General features: G+C 38.7%; 1 protein-coding gene across 1 annotated transcript in view; it reads left to right on the top strand.

Annotated features, from left to right (window-relative positions):
* The window catches only part of ARL13B (ARF like GTPase 13B), a 40,268-nt gene that overhangs the window by 445 nt on the left and 26,830 nt on the right, over positions 1-12,993 (top strand). Inside the window, exons 2-4 of the mRNA XM_081199022.1 lie at positions 270-430; positions 1,830-1,900; positions 4,815-5,064. Coding sequence (XP_081055148.1) covers positions 372-430; positions 1,830-1,900; positions 4,815-5,064 — 380 coding nt within the window. The 5' untranslated portion in view covers positions 270-371. The remainder of the gene's footprint in view (positions 1-269; positions 431-1,829; positions 1,901-4,814; positions 5,065-12,993) is intronic.

Genomic DNA, 12,993 nt, shown 5'->3' with positions numbered 1-12,993 from the left:
GGAATATTTTGTATCCATTATCTAGGGAAACTTAGGATCCAGCTTGCTCCTCTTCACCCTGCTACAAAATTGTGTATCTGGTGCAAAGCGATGATGCTCCACTACACTGAAAACAAAAAACCCCTGCTTTTTTAAACTGCAACTTTTTCAGTGGGTTAGCCACTTGAAAGCCAGCCTTATAAAAGCTGTTGATTTCTGAGTTGGTTTTGGAATAATAAAGTTTGGTGATTCGTTATTCATTGTATCCCCTCCTCCCTTTTTTATTTTAGGTGTAAGACAGCATCCGAGTTGCTCATGTCTTGGAACTCCAGGATCCGTCTACATGCTGCGTCCGTAATTCATTTGGTGTGCTGAATGGCTGTTAGATAGGGATGTATAGTCTGATGGCCAATTGTTGCAACTGGCTAAAGCGGTGGCGAGAACCTGTCAGGTAAATTACTAGACGTTACAACCATCTCCTTTTTAATACCTTGAAGTAGTCTGAAGATTGTACTATGTCTGGCAAGTGTCACAAAGAGGATGAGTATATCCAATGCAGTTCTACTTGTGCAGCAGACTTCTGCTTGTGCAAAGGAGCTCTGGTTTTCCTACAGGCCACTGCACAAGCTCAAAATTTGTTCCTGGGATTCCTCTAGAACAGATTTTAGGGTGAATGAGAACAAATTGTGCAGGTGGAGTGCCACTCATGCAGCACTGGATACAACCCAAAGGCTTTATAAACAACAATAGCACAACCATTTTGAAATGGCATATTTTTAAAACTGTAAACTGAAGAGGGTAAAAGAAATTGGTAACTTTAAATGTGCTCTTTGAAAGGGCATGTGGATGTGAAAATACAATAGACCTTTATTAGTGGCATTCATGTGCCTGTTCTTATTCCCCAGTCTTATTTAAAAACTTATTGGAACTATTTGGAGGTAAAGGTCCCAGTGTCTCTCCATTTTCACTAACCCAGGGCTTTATTTGAACCAGTATTCAGTCTCTGTAGCACTTTCTGCTGGAGATTAGTTCAAGAACAAAGACCTCTGGATATGAGCATGATGTCTTTGTTAACTGGGGGAACATAATCTGTATGTGGGGAAATGTGGTGGTTAAAGGCATGGCAACATGGCACAAGGAAAACCGCGACAACATTTCTGTTCAGTGCTACAATTGACATCATCTATCCACATTCATCAAGAGGCAAAAACAGAATCCCACCCTCTTTTTTGCTGAGAAGCGCTGATGTGCTTTTTTTTTTTTTTAGCAGAAAATTGATTTCTTCTACCCAACGCAATATCCAGAGCTTTCTAGTTCTCCCTTGGTACTTGTTTCCAGTGCCACAGTATGGCCCAATAAAAACACAGGTATCTGAACATAGCACGAGAGGAAAGCAACACAATGCTCAAAGAAATTTCAAAGTTTGTACAAATGTGGGGGGGAAACTTGACAAAAAGCATATTTAAGTACACAGGGAGACCTCTGCTTCTTCATACTCATGTAACTGCATCTCAGGATCCCTTTGTGCTCCAAGTCCCTTCTCAAAACTTGCATTTTTCAGGAAGCCTTTGGAGTATCTCCCCTAGTCACACTACCCTATGGTATGAGTAGCTGAAATTTTTTGCATATTCTTCCTCTATTTTCCCAATGCCTCCATTCCCAATTCTCCATTTCTTCCATGTAAGATTACAGTTATGAATGGTGCTGCATATAAATAATAGGTACCTGGTGGTGTTGATGATTCTCAAAGATACATTCAACCCCACCCCCCACCCCCCCAAAAAAAAATCTGTATGGCATTCAGTCAGGACAAAGTCTGAAAATATTTTTTCTTTTTATATAATTCAAAGGAGTGTGACATTAATCATGGTGGGTCTTGATAATGCTGGAAAAACAGCAACAGTGAAAGGAATCCAAGGAGGTAAGTAATATCTAAACTATTTTTGTATTTATAAAAGTATTAAAATGAGCTTTTTAAAATTATGTTTGCACAGGAGGAATTTTTTAATTTATTGCCCTTGGCTAAAACAAGGCCAAGACTGCAGTCCTAACCTCCGTTATCTGGGAGTAAACCCCATTGAATTCAGTAGATTTACTTCTGTGTAGACATGGTTAGGATTGTGCTGCAAGATGCCATATAATGCTAGTAAATACAAAACCCCCAACTGAATAAAAAAAGAATTTGTGTTAATGGCTATACTGTTTAATTACGCTCAGGATATTTAACACTTTCAGGCATACGTTACAGATACTGCACTTCGTTACTTCATTAAGGAGGGACCAAATACAAATGAGATACCAAAACCACATATACAGTGGTACCCCTAGTTGTGAACACCTCTGGATACGTATCCTTCGGGTTACACACACGGCAAACCCGGAAGTAATGGGAAATGTTTCCGCCATGCATGCGCAGAAGCTGCACCTCTGGATGCGAATGTTTCAGGGTTCATTCGGACCCCTGGAATGAATTAAATTCGTATCCAGAGGTACCACTGTAGGTCTAGGAAAAGCTATGTAATATAGCAGGATAATTGCTTTCTGTTTGATGCCACAAGTTGCACTTTTTAAGCTGAATGTGGATTCTTTTCTAGTTGAAAGTAAAACTTCTGTTGTATGGCTGTGCCCCTCCTTTGAATTCTGCTTGGGCTTATATTTGGAGATGCCATAGGCACTTGGGCTGCAACCTCATGCACTTACCAAGGAACAAGCCCCATTGAAAACAGTTGTGCTTGCTTTTGAGTATGCCTTCGTAGATGGTGCAGTGAATCACTGTCAGAACATCTCACTTTTTTGTGAGCATTGCTTTCATTTGTTTTGTACATCGTTAGCCACATGCACATTTTTAGTGCTTCCAGAGCCTCTGGATATCACTAAAACTTTGGGAGCAATGTAGATGCAAAATGAGGCTGTTACACTCAGATATATGCACTTCAATATATATATATTACTATTGCATGTTTCCAAAGTAAAGGGTTTACAGACAGTTGTTGAAGACTGGTGCCTCTATCATGGTAGAGAAAAATAGTTGTTAGGAGTCACCTTGCGTCATAAAATGGAAGGGAAACATCTTTGGTAAGCATTTGAGGAACTGCTGACATAAATTATTTTTTAATTACAGCACATATATAAAATATCCACATTAATGAGGCATTTCACATTTTAGTTTAGGATAGAAAATCAATGGTTCCCTTTTGCCCCCCCCCCCTTTGTATGTGCAGTAACTCTTATTTGCTGAAATGCACAGTAATGAGCAGACATCAGTAAATTTTACCTAAAAATCAATGTTGTAGGTACTACCTTTTTATGATATTGACTTGTGATATAATTTGGAAAGAAGGAAATTGTATGTGCATAACAAAGTATTATTCTAATGATATTTTTATATCCCTATTTATAACTGGGAAGGTACCAACAATTTGCCAGATCACCTTTATCCCTTCAACCATAAAAATCTCTCTTAGCATCACTTTCTCTCCTCTGCCATCTCCAATAAAACAGCATGCAAGCTTAGCATCAAATAAAATTTCTGTTTCAGCTGGGGAGAAGTTTCAGAAGTGTCTGTTCTGAGTGCTTGACAGTTTACTGACATACATGAACACATTGTTTTGGATGAATCCAGTCCAGAATAACAGTGTATTTTTCATATGTGAAATAGTGAGTATCTTTTCTAGGTGAAAAGATCATATGACTTCAGTATGACCCAGATCTAAAGGGCCCATGGGCAAGGGCTTTTCATTTTCAGCATCTCAGTGGAAGCTCCTGACAACTGAAAAGTCGTTGTGAACATCAGGGTATTCCTCATTATGGTTCTCAACTGAAACTGGTGAAAAGAGAAAGTCACTTCACTTCTCCCCTGCCCTGAAAGCTCTTGGCATGGGCATCTTTTGGCACCGTGATGCCTGTATCTCCAAACAAATTCTCATTCTAGCTTTTCTTGGGTTATGAAGCCCTGGCAGAAAGCATGCCAGCAGCAAATTATCTTCATTTAAAACAAATCTGGATTGAAATGTGGGAATATGAAATCAAGTGAAACAAGATCATTTTAATATGAGGAGTTTGTCACCTCCCCCTGTCCTTATTGGGTTGATTCTTCAAGGGTTCTACTCAGGGTATGTACCTAGCTCTCTCAGTTCTTCATAAACGTGACATTGTTTTGCATATGCAGTAGACATTATTAACACGAATTTCTAGTCCCACAGTGAAATATTGTCTTAAACATGTCCAGGATTTGTATAGTTCTGTTCTACAGGCTGAAATTGGTAGCCTACCATCAGTTAGACCATAATTCGCAGCAAGACAGGTGATAAGAAATTTAATTTGCATTCATTGTGATCACAGCAACTTATGCATTATTGTCTGTCCACGTGACATCTTGTGATCCATGTTTGTAATATTTGTAGCCATTATATACATAGAAAAACTAGAAACGGGTCTGTAAAATTCATGTTATTCTGATCCTGAAAGTAGATCAATCTCTCTTACCAGATTGATGGATATTCCCCCCCCCCCTTACCTCATCAAAAATAGGCTGGAGAGGAATAACATGTTGGGAATAGGTTTCCCTTTCTCCAAACTTGATCTTGAGTTGGAAAACATTACCCTCTCCTTACCTTTCCTTTATTTGATACTTTGATGATTATGGTTCCCGATATTCATGTTAAGTGTCTCTCTGTGTGTGCTCACACATGCTTGTGTGTCTGTTAATGTAAAAAAATATAATACTTTACAATTTTAAAAACCAGTATTCTGTTTTAAAGTGCCCACAGCCCCCCCAAAAAGATAATTGAAACTGTATCACAAGTGTCTCATAACTTGTCCTTTAATTTCATCAGAGTCCCCAGAGGATGTGGCCCCAACTGTTGGCTTTTCTAAAATTGATCTTAAGCAAGGCCGGTTTGAAGTCACAATCTTTGACTTGGGAGGCGGCAAGAGAATCCGGGCTATCTGGAAGAATTACTATGCTGAATCATATGGGGTAATATTTGTTGTGGATTCCAGTGATGTTGAGAGAATGGAAGAGACAAAAGAAACTATGTCGGAAGTTCTAAAGCATCCCAAGATAGCAGGGAAACCTGTACTGGTGTAAGTAACAAAAATCAAGAATTATTTTAAGTACTGATCTATAACTTGAATACAGTGGTGCCCCACAAGATGAAAAACTCGCTAGACGAAAGGGTTTTCCATTTTTGCGTTGCTTCGCTAGGCGAATTTCCCTATGGGCTTGCTTTGCAAGACGAAAACATATTGCGCTTTTTTAAAAAAGCCGCTTGAAGAGGCGCAGTTGCGACGGACCGTGCTTTGCAAGACGAAAAACATCGCAAGACGAAAAGACTCGCGGAACGAATTCTTTTCGTCTTGCGAGGCACCACTGTATATTTCCTAAAACATTGAGTTTGTGATACTTAAGTTGCCTTTAAAGTGGAATATTTTCTTTCCAACCAAACAAGCAGAGAAATTAAATTGTATTGTGCTGCTGTTGATGTCATTAGAAATGATGGCTTCAATATGGCAGAACTATTGTCTGTGCAAACACTCTTGAAATGAGTTATATAATTTCTGCAAACATTCCATTATTGCCTGTAGTGATAACTGTATAATTGTTTTGACGAATAACGATGTCAACACAAGTAGTATGACCCTTGTGTTGTCTAACATAAGCATGTTATTAGCTAACTGTTGGTATTAATGAGGTCTCCGTGTTTAACACCAGGGGGTGCAAGTGAGGCATTATCAGAAGAACCTGGTGTCTAGAAACTGAAGTTGTCTCATGCATAACTCTGTATCTCGGGATGTGTGCAGGTCTTACTCCAACATGTTCAGTGTAATGATGTAGCAGAAAGTGGATGCACTGCAATTTATACACCTGCAGAGTAAAATACCCTTCTGCCTTTCTGAACAATATGGTCATGATCCAGCCACGGTGAAGCAGGTTTAAGTCCATTTTAATGTAATGCTAATTTACATGTTCTTAATTCTTCCATTGAAAACAGTGGGGCTTGATAGTCTGTTTAAATTAGAACTATGAATTTAGAATTAGAATGAAATGAGAGAAGTGACACTCAATAGCAGCTGATAATATTTTGACCTGATAGGGCTGCAACTTTTAATATATTGTGTTTTCAGCACAACAGGACTTAATACATCACTTACTAGAGGGTTTATTAATTGACTGTAAAGTTGTGCTTAAAATATAATTGAACAAATGCCAGACATTTAGAGATGAATTTCATATTGTTTAATTATCAAAAAATCAATTTTTCATGTAATTACTAAAACCGTTAACTTGGGTTTTTTTGGTATTAATTACCCATGGGTAGTATTAATTTTTTGGTAACAAAATAAATATGAAAATTGTATCTGTGTGAAATTTGTGCTATTACAATGACTTTCTATACTGCCTCACCTGTGACCAATCTCACACCCTCCCTCATTTTGCACTCATTGTTCAGACACCAGTTGCACTACCCTAGTTACTCTTCCGGTTGGCAACTTAATTCTGATAACTGTACAAAATAACTGGCAGAGGAAACTGAGCAAACCATCCTGCCAATTGCAGAGAACACTGAATAATCTTTTATCTTTGATGCTGGATTTTTGGAACTCAAATGTGATTCAACTGACAAGGATTTCAGGAAATTCAGTTTGGAAAAAAATTGGTTGAAATATCTCCCTGTATATCCCAAAACAGGAGAAAGGCTCTCCACATCATTATACAAGTTATGCCTTAGTGAATCTGATTTTGCTGTGCAACAGACTGGATATTTAAAGTGTTCTAAGATCTGGCTATTTGAAATTTTAAATTTCATGTGCATTTTTTGAATTTTGGGGGGGAATATATATATACATTTTAAAAGTATTCGTGATTTTTTTTTAATTAAGCCCCAAAATACTGTTTATGATTAAAAGTCAGCAATGTTTCAATACTTTCTAGAAATTAAAATAGGGGCACCAGATGTGGATGGGGGCATAACATTTTTATATAATCTGAGAGGGGGCATGGGTTAAAGGTTCAGAAATGCTGCTTTAGAACTCTTTCCACATTTCTGTCTAGGAGCTTCTTGTTTATAGATAAATCCCTACAGGTGAAGATCTTGTCATCAGTTACTTCAATCATTTTATAATAAAAATTGTTCAGAGTTTTGTTTTGGAATGAGTTAGCTATAGCTGCCAGCTGCTATTTTTATTTCTTAACTTAATTATTGAGCAACATGTTTGGGGGAGGGAATTGATCATACTCCTAGTCCTACCATCTTCACTTTAGACAACTGAAATACTGACAACATTTTGCTCTAAAACAATTAGGGTGAAATGAATGAAGGTTTGCTTCTAGGCAATTTCTTGTTATGATCCCTTTAAGCTAGTATAAGGTTGTAACTTTAGGATGGATGGTTTTGCAGAAGAATATCTAACCTTTTTTATTATTATTTCTGGGCTACTATCTAGAATTAGATTTGTTTGTCTCTGTTGAAGTTTCAGTCAATACTTGCTGAAAGTCCATCCGTCTTCACTGGCCACAAAGAAAGAGTGAATGTCTAGTTTGTGTGTGTGTGTGTGTGTGTGTGTGTGTGTGTGTGTGTGTGAGAGAGAGAGAGAGAGAGAGAGAGAGATGTATGCCTATGTACTTGTATTTCCCTGTGACACATAATAACATACTTACCCGTTATCTCAAAAAACTTTCTGCACCTATTTGGTATAAAGGATTTGGTGGTGACGTGATCCGTCTTACTAGTGACCTATGTTAAATTGTAGAAACTGAGAACTAGATTGGCTCACCCACTATAATTTAAAAACACTGAAATGGTTGTGAGGTATCAGGCCCATGGATGCCCTCCTCTTTCATACTCGGGGCAAAAGCACAAGTAGTTATGTACAAAAGTACATCTTAGTTGTCCATAATATTTTCACTCGAAGTTTTGATAGATGAATATGTTCAACATGTTGATAGCTTTCTTCAGTATACACACGCTCAAAATTTCCAAGTTTGTACAAATACTGTATTTTTTTCCAGCTTACCTAGTGCAGCCATCTTTAACATTTTCATACCGAAAGCTCTCTCCTTTAAACCAATAGGTCAAATTGGCACCCAGTTTTAATTATATGTGCACACGCCTGCCCATCTCCCTCCCTCCCACCATCTCTCACCAAAGGAATTCTGGCAGATACTTAGTGGGCTGAATTTTTCTCTTTCACACCCAAGCTCTACCCTCCATTGCATCTGGTGACCTCTGTTAGGCTCCGCTTTCTTGTAGTCTAATGGCAGATTACTATACCCCAATCTTAGGTAAAATCAGTGCTATTTTTCACTTTTCTATGCCCCTTATTTATCTGATAAGAAAAACAAATGTTAAAGAAGCCCTGAAAGTGGTTTTACTATATTAGTGCATCTCATATGAAGTCAGAAAGAGACTGGTTGTGGGTCCTGATTTAACTAGTTGGAACAATTATTCTAGTGTACGTGTTTGTGCCTTTTAATATATTTTGAACAGACCATATCTGTAGCATTACTTTGCATGCTGTTTAGTGGCACCTAATTGTAAGCCACTGTTGGTTGGAAAGGCATGCTATACATGCCTCCTATTGATAGCATAACAGATACCCCTTAACTGCACCTCCGGCTTGGCTGGGGGAATTAGGATTGTGTTGTTGCACTAAAGCATGCATGGTTGTTGCATTAAAGCACGCACAGTATCTGAATGGACCTGCTGCCTATATGAATCAAAGATATTCTCAGACTAAGTGCTCTTCACCCAAAAGCCCCTTTTTAAAGTGATCAATATTTGTGACTACAATTCTAGTAACACAAGAAAAATACCATTCTGGTATAGAACATAGGAATTTAATATAGAAGGCTTAGTTACAAATACCTATCTGGCTATAAGGCTCTACAGATTACCTCTGGCATTTATATATCAGCCTAAACTATTTCAGAGGGATGTGAGGATTTCAGTGCTGAAAGTTGTAGATAAAAGTGAATACATTCTGAATGTGTGTTCTTGTACTGAATCAGTTAAATATGTTTAGAATTGCAATACCTTTTTAAGGGGATTAGAAGACTTTTAAAAATGTTTATTGATTAAAATCCTATACACAGAAATGAGAGTAAGTCTCATTGAATTCAGTGGGACTTGCTTCTGAGTAATTTCTCCAAGATTGTACTAGGAGTTCTCTTCTAAACCATATGGAGCTTTCCATCAGCCAGACTGTACTTTGGAGTCAGCGTTTGAAATTAGCTGAGTGCCAGTCACATTTTTTGACTGGCAACTGGCCTTTTGCGACTGGATGATGTCTGGGTGCCACCGTTGGCAACTAGCATCTCCTCCTGCCTGGCTGCAGTCAGCTGGTCTGCAGGCACAGCAGCAGCAAAAAAAGTGTGCATTTGTGGGGTGAATCAGCTTCTCTAGGGAGGGAGTTCCAGAATCTGGGAGCAGCCACCAAGAAGGCCCTTTCCCCCGTTCAGGCATGCCTGTGAAGGTGGTAGGACAGAGAGAAGGGCTTCATTGAAAATCTCAAAACCAGGTCATATTTGTATGAGGGAATACAATCTTTCAGAAAGCTTGGACATTAAGGGTTTTATAGGTCATAACCAGCACTTCTGGTAAGCTAGGGCCAGTGACACAGAAGCAGGCGGGAGATTTGATGTGCTATTCTGAGATGTGAGACTCTTTATAAATACGTTTTGTGGCCTGCAAAAAAATCCACTGTTTACTTCTAGATAGAAACATTTTTGTCCCTCTTGTCCATAAAAATAAACTTAGCTTAATGCTTTTCCGTAATCATAAACAATGTTCTCCTTCAAACGATGTTTGAAGCTTTGTTTTAGATGGCATCCTTGTCAAAGTCAGGAAGAGATAAGTGAGTAGCACATCCTTTCAGAAGGGAGCTTGTTTACCAAATCACGCAAAAGAATTATTCTGATGGGATGTGTGTGGTGCTGTAACATAGCTCTTATTCTTAAAATTATTTAATTACTTCTGAGTCTGAGGTTTCAAGTGTCTTTTTTGTAGCAATAATGACTAATAATAAAAGCAGAGATTTTTGGGAAGTAAATTCAGCAGTACATCCTGTACTTTTTTAGCAAATGTTCTGAATCACAGCCACATACAACTTGCAATATTGTAATATGCCAAGGCAAAAATCGTTGTCTGTTTTTTCTGAAAATGTTTAATTGTATCCCTAGGTTGATGTATGTTCAGTTGCAGGGGAGGGGAGGGGAAGGGAAGGTATTGCTAAAGCCAGATACTTCATGTACAGGGCCGGTTAAACAGAACTTTGCCACATAGATTAGGAGATTAGGAGCAGTGGTGAAGTAATAAGTAAGCATGGTTTCTGTACCATTTACGTAGTGGTTATTTAAATACTACTGAACCTTCCAAAAAGAGACTCCCATACCATTGATGTAATTATTTCAGGTACTTTTTCTAAGACTCTTTATGCCAGTGAGTGTAAATATCAGTTGCAGTCAGTTATAGTGGATCAAGAATGGTCTCTTACTTGTCTTTGCTTTTGTATATGCCTGTTCCTACAGTGTTGTGGACTATTCCATGCCGTGACTATTTTATTTGTCTCCAGTGTCAGTAGGAGGAGTAGGAGTACAGAGTCAGTAGGAGGCAGATCAAAGAGAAGGAGTATGACTAGGAAAGAATGACTGTCAATAATGTAACAGATGAGTTTTCTGATCTCTTTTTGTTTCAGTTCACGTTGGATTACAGTGGTACCTCTGGATGCGAACGGGATCCATTCCGGAGCCCTGTTCGCATCCTGAAACGAACGCAACCCATGTGTGCGGGTTGCAATTCGCTGCTTCCATGCATGCGCGTGACGTCATTTTGCGCGCGAGCAGCAAAACCCGGAAGTAACTCGCTTTGTTACTTCTGGGTCGCCGTGGAGCGCAACCCGAAAAGGCTTAACCTGAAGTGACTTCAACCCGAGGTATGACTGTATCTTGGTGAGCTATAAGCATGTTTAGCTGATAACCATTCCTGGGAACTCCATGGCAGTGTTTTTGTCTATGGCTTTCCATGAATGGGGAAGTGTGCTGATGCACCAGGAGGAAACAGTGGCTGCTTCTTTCCTCTCCCATGGTTTCACTCACTGTTGTGTCCAAATTTGAGCTTGTGGTTTGCCTGACTCCAAATGATCCATTAGCAGTAACTTAGATTTATTATTGGCTTACTGCTCGAAGTGTGTTTGGGGGGGCCCAGGATCCTAGGTATGCAGAACACTAAACCAAGCCATAGCTTAGCTCTCAGTAGCGTAGAGGAGTTTGGGAGGAACTTAAGTGGCTGCAGTTTCATCACTGTGCAGCAGCACACTTGCTCATTCACAGTAAGCCACAGTTTGGCTTAGTGTTATATGTGAATGAGACCAGTGTAGGAAGAAAATATAGCCATTACACTAAGGAGCTATAATGGTTGGTTGCTTGAGGGGGTGGAGAAACCGGGTGTTGTAAAAATAATTGAGGGAAACTCTGTCCTAGAGTCTTATAAGGATAACCAGTTCATCCCATAAACCATACTTTTTACCTCCTTAAACTGAAAAGCCTTTGCTTTTAAGTACAAAATTTTGTAAATGGCAAGTGTAAAATCCTTGGTGTTGTATTGCTATGTTTTTGCCACAGCTATTCCTTCAGGTTACTTTAAATTACAAGGTTGCATGAATGTAAATACGCTGCTGTTGGAAGAAAATGTTATATGAGATTTTAACTGGACATGCTTGGTCTGAAAAACCTGACTAGCTTGGTAGTGACTATTGTGTGCTAGTCTTGCAAAATGGGAAGGACTGATTTTTTAAAAAAATGCTGCCAGGGTGGGGGAGAATTTTAAGTGTCAGGGTTGAACAACAGCATCAGCTGTTCATGCTTTCCTTTATTAATTGATACAAGAGTCCTAAATTTTACGTGTCTGGTTCAAATTATTGTAGAGTCAATTCCCATTTTGTTCTCTCCAAAATGGGGAACAGTGGCTTAATCTCTGTGAACAGACCAGGGTATTAAGATGGATCTGATCTTGTCTTACCATCCTGGCTTGTTAACAGATGAGTAAGTCAGTCATGGAAATAAGCCAACAAAAGGAAGGTGCTAGCCTGCTACAAATTTAGCATCTCTTCATTTCCATGTTGTCCATAGAAGAAAAATCCCATACAGTACTTGGCAGTTCACATGGGAACTTAGACTTCTAACCTCTTGGCAGACTTGTTTTTTGTTCTTTGTTGTTGTTTTTTTTAAAAGCCTTCTATTAAGCAGACTAGATTCCACTAGCCTATTTCATTTCCCTACTAGTCACAAAGGGTACATTCTTCTTTGTCTGATAGCACAGAGTTCCCTGGTTGGGACATAGGAAAGAACTCTGGGCTTTTCCATGCACAAAGTGATTTAATATAATGCTACCCTCTAGTTTTGTACCAGCAAGGAATGATTGTCCAAAGCTAAATGGAAGAGGGAGTGTTCTTTGCTTAGCCCTGACACTTATTCCCAGATTCATAAGCCATGGTTTTTGAAAGGTTGTCTGAACCTGGTCTGCAGATGGGGCCAGATCTCATTTGCTCCTTTCCATGTTAATTGTGGGGGACACCTAGCCAGCACATTTTGTACTAGAATTCAAAATGTAATGCTTGAATCTGCTCTGAATGTAGTCTGTATTCTTAAGCTTCATTTTAATATGACGTGTATGAAGTACTTATCAATTACAGTATATTGCATATAATAAAACCTTTATAAAATCGGTCTGGAGCAGAATAGTCAATATGTATAATTTTCTTGGCCTGACAATGTCCAGTGACTTTTCTTGCATACTTAGGTCAACAGTTATTTTCCTGTTTTAAGGCCTGTTTAACTTTTAACTTTCAGCTACACATTTCAAATACGTTACTGCCTTTCTTTTCATATAATTACAACAAAACGTGTTTTCTTTATATAGTTTTCTAATATGTAAATTGGCAACATGGTTTAATTTAATCTTCGCCACACATACTTTTCATTCTTGTCTCACACTAGTGATAGATTTGCACTTTATG

This window comes from Podarcis bocagei (assembly GCF_964188305.1).
Source record: "Podarcis bocagei genome assembly, chromosome: 6".
NCBI classification, from domain to species: Eukaryota; Metazoa; Chordata; class Lepidosauria; order Squamata; family Lacertidae; genus Podarcis; species Podarcis bocagei.
The sequence above is the reverse complement of the archived record's forward strand: the minus strand, read 5'-3'. Positions and strand labels throughout refer to the sequence as shown.